General features: G+C 45.8%; 1 protein-coding gene across 2 annotated transcripts in view; it reads right to left on the bottom strand.

Moving 5' to 3' along the window:
- The window catches only part of sec63 (SEC63 homolog, protein translocation regulator), a 33,886-nt gene extending 26,308 nt beyond the window's left edge, over positions 1–7,578 (bottom strand). For both annotated transcript variants that reach the window (XM_041870871.2, XM_041870870.2), the window contains exons 1-2: positions 7,280–7,578; positions 521–620 (exon numbers count right to left, since the gene is read on the bottom strand). In XM_041870871.2, coding sequence (XP_041726805.2) covers positions 521–620; positions 7,280–7,403 — 224 coding nt within the window. In that variant the 5' untranslated portion in view covers positions 7,404–7,578. The remainder of the gene's footprint in view (positions 1–520; positions 621–7,279) is intronic.
- Between the last annotated feature and the right edge of the window lie 1,944 nt (positions 7,579–9,522).

Genomic DNA, 9,522 nt, shown 5'->3' on the forward strand with positions numbered 1-9,522 from the left:
CTCGTGCGGAAGCTGCATACGAACCACAATCACTGACATATGAAATACGACTGACTGTTATCACTATTTTCTTCTTCGCGTTAAATTAGGAAGTGACGTGCAGTCATATTCAAGTCCTGATTGGTCCAGATTACGAAAGGGGTACTGCCCCAAACGGCGCTCTATAATTTCACGCCAAGGTAACTTGTCATCCATTTTGATTGCGGCACAAATGAAAAATGTGGCATTGACTCACCCATGGATTGATGTTTCAGCGTTGTCTCAATAAAGAGTTCGGCGTTCGACTAGCCATGTTCGACAAGTTACAAGCCGAGCAGTAAGTGGTAGCTTACTACCTCGGTAGTAGACATAGCCTGCCCTGGAACGATGAAGCTAACTGAAGCTGGCTAGCTTTAGAAAAGCCTGAGTAGATCTAACTTGCATCGTAGCATTCTCCTTAGGATCACCAAGTTAGCCAGATAACTTTGTTAAACAGACAGAAAAAAAAAAAAGTTTCTGGTTATTAATGGAAGTGACTCACTTTAGTGTGGGTATGATGCTCTGCTGTGACTTCGTCAAGCGGAGCCGGTACCACAGACACCGTCCGTGGACCCTCCGCAGGCTCTTCAGACGCAGCTGCTCTGGGGGTCACAGACACACACAGACGTTAGACAGGGCGTCACAGACACACACACACAGACGTTAGACAGGGCGCCACAGACACACACAGACGTTAGACAGGGCGTCACAGACACACACACACAGACGTTAGACAGGGCGTCACAGACACACACAGACGTTAGACAGGAAGTCACAGACACACACAGACGTTAGACAGGGCGTCACAGACACACACAGACGTTAGACAGGGCGTCACAGACACACACAGACGTTAGACAGGGCGTCACAGACACACACAGACGTTAGACAGGAAGTCACAGACACACACAGACGTTAGACAGGGCGCCACAGACACACAGACAGACGTTAGACAGGGCGTCACACACACAGACACAGACGTTAGACAGGAAGTCACAGACACACACAGACGTTAGACAGGGCGTCACAGACAGACACACACAGACGTTAGACAGGGCGTCACAGACACACACAGACGTTAGACAGGAAGTCACAGACACACACAGACGTTAGACAGGAAGTCACAGACACACACAGACGTTAGACAGGGCGTCACAGACACACACAGACGTTAGACAGGGCGTCACAGACACACACAGACGTTAGACAGGGCGTCACAGACACACACAGACGTTAGACAGGAAGTCACAGACACACACAGACGTTAGACAGGGCGTCACAGACACACACAGACGTTAGACAGGAAGTCACAGACACACACAGACGTTAGACAGGGCGTCACAGACACACACAGACGTTAGACAGGAAGTCACAAACACACACAGACGTTAGACAGGGCGTCACAGACACACACAGACGTTAGACAGGGCGTCACAGACACACACAGACGTTAGACAGGGCGTCACAGACACACACAGACGTTAGACAGGGCGTCACAGACACACACACAGACGTTAGACAGGGCGTCACAGACACACACACAGACGTTAGACAGGGCGTCACAGACAGACACAGACGTTAGACAGGGCGTCACAGACACACACAGACATTAGACAGGGCGTCACACACAGACGTTAGACAGGGTCACAGACACACACAGACGTTAGACAGGGCGTCACAGACACACACAGACGTTAGACAGGGCGCCACAGACACACACAGACGTTAGACAGGGTCACAGACAGACACACACAGACGTTAGACAGGGGGTCACAGACACACACAGACGTTAGACAGGGCGTCACAGACACACACAGACGTTAGACAGGGCGTCACAGACACACACAGACGTTAGACAGGGTCACAGACACACACAGACGTTAGACAGGGCGCCACAGACACACACAGACGTTAGACAGGGCGTCACAGACACACACAGACGTTAGACAGGGTCACAGACAGACACACACAGACGTTAGACAGGGCGTCACAGACACACACAGACGTTAGACAGGGCGTCACAGACACACACAGACGTTAGACAGGAAGTCACAGACACACACAGACGTTAGACAGGGCGTCACAGACACACACAGACGTTAGACAGGGCGTCACAGACACAGACGTTAGACAGGAAGTCACAGACACACACAGACAGACGTTAGACAGGGCGTCACAGACACACACAGACGTTAGACAGGGGGTCACAGACACAGACACAGACGTTAGACAGGAAGTCACAGACACACACAGACAGACGTTAGACAGGGCGTCACAGACACACACAGACGTTAGACAGGGCGTCACAGACACACACAGACGTTAGACAGGGCGTCACAGACAGACGTTAGACAGGAAGTCACAGACACACACAGACAGACGTTAGACAGGGCGTCACAGACACAGACGTTAGACAGGAAGTCACAGACACACACAGACAGACGTTAGACAGGGCGTCACAGACACACACAGACGTTAGACAGGGGGTCACAGACACAGACACAGACGTTAGACAGGAAGTCACAGACACACACAGACAGACGTTAGACAGGGCGTCACAGACACACACAGACGTTAGACAGGGCGTCACAGACACACACAGACGTTAGACAGGAAGTCACAGACACACACAGACGTTAGACAGGAAGTCACAGACACACACAGACGTTAGACAGGGCGTCACAGACACACACAGACGTTAGACAGGGCGTCACAGACACACACAGACGTTAGACAGGGCGTCACAGACACACACAGACGTTAGACAGGGCGTCACAGACACACACAGACGTTAGACAGGGCGTCACAGACATGTGGACGTGTTTAGAGTAAAATACAACCCCAGAGAGAGAAAGCTGACAACCCCAGTGTCATCATAGCGCTTTCAAAGAACATTCAAAGTTCTTGAAATGTTCCGCATTGACTGACCTTCATGTCTTAAAGTAATGATGGACTGTCGTTTCTCTTTGCTTATTTGAGCTGTTCTTGCCATAATATGGACTTGGTCTTTTACCAAATAGGGCTATCTTCTGTATAACACCCCTACCTTGTCACAACACAACTGATTGGCTCAAACGCATTAAGAAGGAAATCAATTCCACAAATTAACTTTTAAGAAGGCACACCTGTTAATTGAAATGCATTCCAGGTGACTACCTCATGAAGCTGGTTGAGAGAATGCCAAGAGTGTGTAAAGCTGTCATCAAGGCAAATGATTTTGATTTGATTCACACTTTTTTGGTTCCTACATGATTCCATATGTGTTATTTCATAGTTTTGATGTCTTCACTATTATTCTACAATGTAAAATAATTGTAAAAATAAAGAAAAACACTTGAATGAGTAGGTGTGTCCAAACTTTTGACTGATAGTGTATTTTATTGATTTATTATTATTTATGCTATATTTTTTCAAGGCTACAAAGAAATACATTGTGAAGCATTAGCGAGTGCTACACACTAGACTGGTAAGGACATAAAGGGCTCAGCATTTAAACAACATTGTTCTATTAAATCATTACAGACAATAAATTGCACATATACAATTGAAGTCGGAAGTTTACATACACTTAGGTTAGATTATTTGAAATCAGCTGTGTAGTGCTAGGGCAAAAAACAAAACGTTCACAGAGTTTGGGTAACCCTGAATCAACCCCTTTGTTATGGCAAGCCTATATACAGTTGAAGTCGGAAGTTTACATACACTTAGGTTGGAGTCAAACAAACTATAGTTTTGGCAAGTCGGTTAGGACATCTCCTTTGTGCGTGACAAAAGTAATTTTCCCAACAATTGTTTACAGACAGATTATTTCACTGTATCACAATTCCAGTGGGTCAGAAGTTTACATTCACTAAGTTGACTGTGCCTTTAAACAGCTTGGAAAATTCCAGAAAATGACTTCATGGCTTCAGAAGCTTCTGATAGGCTAATTGACATAATTTGAGTCAATTGGAGGTGTACCTGTGGATGTATTTCAAGGCCTACCTTCAAACTCAGTGCCTCTTTGCTTGACTTCCTGGGAAAATCAAAATAAATCAGCCAAGACCTCAGAAAAAAATGTGTAGACCTCCACAAGTCTGGTTCATCCTTGGGAGCAATTTCCAAACGCCTGAAGGTACCACGTTCATCTGTACAAACAATAGTACGCAAGTATAAACACCATGGGACCACGCAGCCGTCATACCGCTCAGGAAGGAGATGCGTTCTGTCTCCTAGGGATGAACATAATTTGGTGCAAAAAGTGCAAATCAATCCCAGAACAACAGCAAAGGACCTTGTGAAGATGCTGGAGGAAACAGGTACAAAGGTATCTATATCCACAGTAAAACAAGTCCTATATCGACATAACCTGAAAGGCCGCTCAGCAAGGAAGAAGCCACTGCTCCAAAACCACCATAAAAAAGCCAGACTACGGTTTGCAACTGCATATGGGGACAAAGATCGTACTTTTTGGAGAAATGTCCTCTGGTCTGATGAAACAACAATAGAACTGTTTGGCCATAATGACCATTTGCTTGGTCGCAAATGGGTCTTCCAAATGGACAAGGACCGCAAGCATACTTCCAAAGTTGTGGCAAAAAGGCTTAAGGACAACAAAGTAAAGGTATTGGAGTGGCCATCACAAAGCCCTGACCTCAATCCTATAGAAAATGTGTGGGCAGAACTGAAAAAGCGTGTGCGAGCAAGGAGGCCTACTAACCTGACTCAGTTACACCAGCTCTGTCAGGAGGAATGGGCCAAAATTCACCCAACTTATTGTGGGAAGCTTGTGGAAGGCTCCACGAAACGTTTGACCCAAGTTAAACAATTTAAAGGCAATGCTACCAAATACTAATTGAGTGTATGTAAACTTCTGACCCACTGGGAATGTGATGAAAGAAATAAAAGCTGAAATAAATCACACTCTACTATTATTCTGACATTTCACATTCTTAAAATAAAGTTGTGATCTAACTGACCTAAGACAGGGAATTTTTACTAAGATTAAATGTCAGGAATTGTGGAAAAACTAAGTTTAAATGTATTTGGCTTAGGTGTATGTAAACTTCCGACTTCAACTGTAGCAACATGGTCTAGGAAAAGTCACCAACTCAACAGTGTCTTAGAGTAATGACTGTGTGGTCCTCTGTAGCTCAATTTGTAGAGCACGGCGCTTGTAACGCCAAGGTAGTGGGTTCGATCCCTGGGACCACCCATACACAAAAATGTATGCACGCATGACTGTAAGTCGCTTTGGATAGAAGCGTCTGCTAAATGGCATATTATTATTATTATCCCCACGGCCTCCACAATGGATCAGTCCACTCAGACAGGAGCCAATCAGACAGGTGTCTTGTACACCATGTTGTTGTTTTTTACACTAAAGAAATCTCGATCGACCAACAGCCTGTCGACCAGTCGACTAAATGGGGTCAGCCCTACACGCTTCTATACCAAATCCAACAATTTGGTTTCTTTTGGGAGCTTATCTACTGGACTATTTTGGCTGCCTTGCTGGGGTGCAGACAGACATTTGTTAGTGGGTGGGCCTGCAGAGATTTGGATGGGCCAACATCCTTTGTAATAATAATAATAATACATTATTTGTTTTTGCTTTTGCTCAATCTGATTGGGTGGGCCTGGCAGGGCTTGGGTCTACCCAGCTCGCTCCTAGTAGTAGACTTTAACAATATGGGGATGTCTTCTTTGCACAAACATACAGGTCATCTAGCTAGGTGTACATGGAGTCTCAGTCTGTACGTTCCACTGGTATTTTCAATTCTGACATTAGGTGTAGCCATCGATTAACTAATATAAACTGATATGACTTCCATGTTGTCAAATGGATACAGGGGGGCTAAACTGCTTCCTGGGTAGCAGACTAAACTCCTTGGTGAAGGAAGTTCATAATGAACTTCACCAACCGCATGGAGCCGAGACCAGGCTTTGCTGAGTCTAGCTCCGATTACATCGCCCAAGGTCAATACTTAAAATGTTTACTATGAAACACCCACCTTGTACTTATGTTTGTCCCCTGCAGTTGCATGCCATTCTTTGTTAATGTTAATCAAATACCAACACAGACTGTTTGCTCATTGCTAAGATGGCAACTCAGCGCAAATGTGCATATGCCAATTGAATCTCAACAAGGAAACAGTTGGTGGTGGTAATTGATTACCGTTCATTGAAAAAGTATGGATATCAGCTAACAAAGAAAGGCAAGCAACTACAGAGAACAAACATAGGTCCAAGTTGGGCGTTTAATATATATACATATCTTTTTTTTTATTTTAAGTATTGACCTTTGGCGAATCGATGTAGTCAGAGATTCCACAAAGTCTGGTCTCGGCTCCACACCGTTGGTGAAATTCATCAGAAACTTCCTTCACGGTGGAGTTTAATCCGATACTTCCTGGGTAACGTTAGCATAACAGAGAGCTATTATATAGCTATAATACTAGGGTAAACATGTTTCTTTACCCCCCCCTGTATGAATTCAACCTCACGGCCATATCAAAAACCTTCAAAAGGATTTACTTCTAGTTATCAACCAAGTGACTAAATACAAGTTAGGTAGCTAGCTACTACCACCCACCCCCTAAAGTTGGCTAACGTCACTAGCAGCATATGTAACGCACGTCGTATTTTACAAGACCACGTAAAAGTAACCGTTATCTAGCTAGCTAATGTTAGCTTGCTAGACGGACACTCGTTAGATAGCTAACTGACGCAGCTAGCTGGCTAGTAGGTCACCAACCAAACATTAAACTGAACGAGAGATGCTAGCTAGGTGTTCCTGGCACTGATATTATCAGACTTGTATGGTATCCAACTAAATTTTTAAAAAATAAATAAGTTAGGCAGTCATATTGGTTTAGCTAGCTTGTTAGCTAGCTGTTAGTTATATAAACACGAACGCAGAGAATTGGGCATGTCGCTTCATTGCACCCCTAGCAACGCAGAGTCGGTGCACGTAAACGCTAACTAACGTTAGTTAACTACTTGTTGTTCTGCTGTATTTCAGCCAGCCAGCTAGTTAACGTTAGGTAGTTACCTAACTACTACATGCAAATGTAGTTAGCTAGCAACAGAGTTGGCTGGCAAGGGAAACTCTCTAGCTAGTGGTGGTCAGTCTCGTAACTGGCTAATCAAATTTGTTAGTTAGCAGGCTAGCTAGCTAACTTCACCCATCACACACAGCATAGTAGTATACTTAGCTAACTAACCAACTTTAGCATGCTCGCCAGGTGATGCTAACTCGTCGTATACATCGGGGCCTTACCAGCATTCTGATCTCGGGGCCAGAGGTAATATGTGGCTGGGATGACGATGAGTCCAACGAAGGACGTTAGGAAGTAGAAAAATGTGTTGCCGCTGTCATCGTACTGAAATTGTTGCCCGGCCATTTCGTCGTGGCGCGTCTAGGGTCCCCCTTTTTCTCCACGGCTATGCCTCCCCAGTTAAGCCCAGTATGTATGACTTGACAAACACCACTGATCAGGCACCAGCTAGCATAGGGCCAAAACAGCGCGATGCTGCGAGAAAGCTGGGTACGTGGTTTACGCCTGCGCAGTGGGTTAGCCTCTGGTTCTGTTCTTCTTCTTCTTCTTCTTCTTCTTCTTCTTCTGTGGAACTTGTCCCTATTGTTATGCTTCCACCTAGTGGTTATTATTGGGTATTACTTCCAGCCTTGGACCTGTACTAGGTTAATGTCTAGATGGGATACAGATTTTGTCAAATTTGAAGTCAAAAATATATATTTTTTGTGTATTTTCCCTAACCCTAACCCTAACCCTTTTCCTAACCTTAACCTAATTCTCCTAACCTGCTATGTTAATTCTCCTAACCTGCTGCGTAAATTCTAAACCTGCTTACGAAAACTCCCTTTTGATAAAAGCTGTATACCTTCTAGACCAGGCTTGGGCAACTCCAGTCCTCGGGGGCCTGATTGGTGTCACACTTTTGCCCCATCCCTAGCAAACACAGCCACCGCTCTCTCTGTCCTACCCTCGCCTCCCTCCCTACGGCCTCTCCTTGCCTCCTTTCCTACCTCCTCGCCTCCTCCTCCATCCTCTCCTCCCCTCCTCTCCTCGCCCCCTCCGTCCTCTCCTCGCCTCCTCTCCTCACCTCCTCACCTCCTCTCCTCACCCCCTCTCCCTCCCTCACCTCCTCTCCTCTGTTCTCTCCTCACCTCCTCTCCTCCATCCTTTCCTCGCCTCTGTCCTCGCCTCCTCTCCTCCCTCCCTCTCCCTCCTCTCCTCCATCCTCTCCTCCCTCCTCTCCTCGCCTCCTCTCCTCCCTCCTCTCCTCCTCCTCCCTCCTCACCCCCTCTCCCTCCCTCCTCTCCTCCATCCTCTCCTCCCTCCTCTCCTCCTCCTCCCCTCCTCCTCTCCTCCCTCCTCTCCTCGCCTCCTCTCTTCTGTCCTCTCCTTGCATCCTCTCCTCCATTCTCTCCTCACCTCCTCTCCACCTTCCTCTCCTCACCTCCTCTCCTTTGTCCTCTCCTCGTCTCCTCTCCTTTGCCTCTCCTCACCTCCTCTCCTCACCTCCTCTCCTCCCTCCCCTCCTCGACTGCTTTTGAATAAGGTCAAAGGTAATTGAGGAGAGGTGGCAAGGAGAAGGAAAGTGGAAGGAAATGCTATTGCAAGAAATTAGACGTTTCTTCTCCACTCCACACAGACAAATGGCGTTGACAGAGGAGGAATCCCAAAATATGTGTAAAGTGATCAAAGAAAATGTATAGTCTTGAACAGTGCTTGACTTGGGAGGAGCTCACCGGAACAGAACCTTCACCTCAAATGTTCTACTGCTGAGTTCCTTAACCTCTTATAGAATATTAGCTAAAAAGTATTGTGGAGTTCCCCCACTGGGAAAACACTGGTTGAATCAACATTGTTTCCACATCATTTCAAATAAATGACGATGAACCAGCATGGAATAGATGTTGAATTAACGTCTGTGCCCAGTGTGCCTGCACCTAAATCTAAACAATATCGGCACTTAAAAGTGAATCCCTGGTTGTGAAGACATTTTATAAAGTATAAGTAGTGAATAGTTTTAAATGTTGAGAAAACAACATCTGATTCAAAGGGGATGTGTTTAATTCACTTCCGCACTAGCCGGCAAAAGGATACTCATTAGTATCCTCAGAGAGAGGAGTCAATGGAGGAGTGGAGGACACTTCTCCATTCACCTACTAATGAATTTACACTCTCCTTGACCACACGACCACTGATGAGTCAAGGAGATGACAGACTTTCTTCCCCCAATTGAGAATCTCCCAATGTCTTCACACTAGCAACCTGCATGCCCCGCCCACCTGAGGATCTGTCTTTTTCAGCAATCTATTTCCTGTGTTTGAGGGGTGCAAAATCCACTTGTCACTTAAATCTCGCTGGATTGATTGGTTTCATTTTCTTCCTGCGACTCTTTCATACTCTTGCTTGTGCCTGTCGTTTTTTCCCGTTGAAGGTGCAATATGTAGAAATCTCTCCGTGATTTCCTGGTTGCAAAAATTCGAATAGT

Source organism: Coregonus clupeaformis, unplaced genomic scaffold (genome assembly GCF_020615455.1).
Source record: "Coregonus clupeaformis isolate EN_2021a unplaced genomic scaffold, ASM2061545v1 scaf0062, whole genome shotgun sequence".
NCBI lineage: Eukaryota > Metazoa > Chordata > Actinopteri > Salmoniformes > Salmonidae > Coregonus > Coregonus clupeaformis.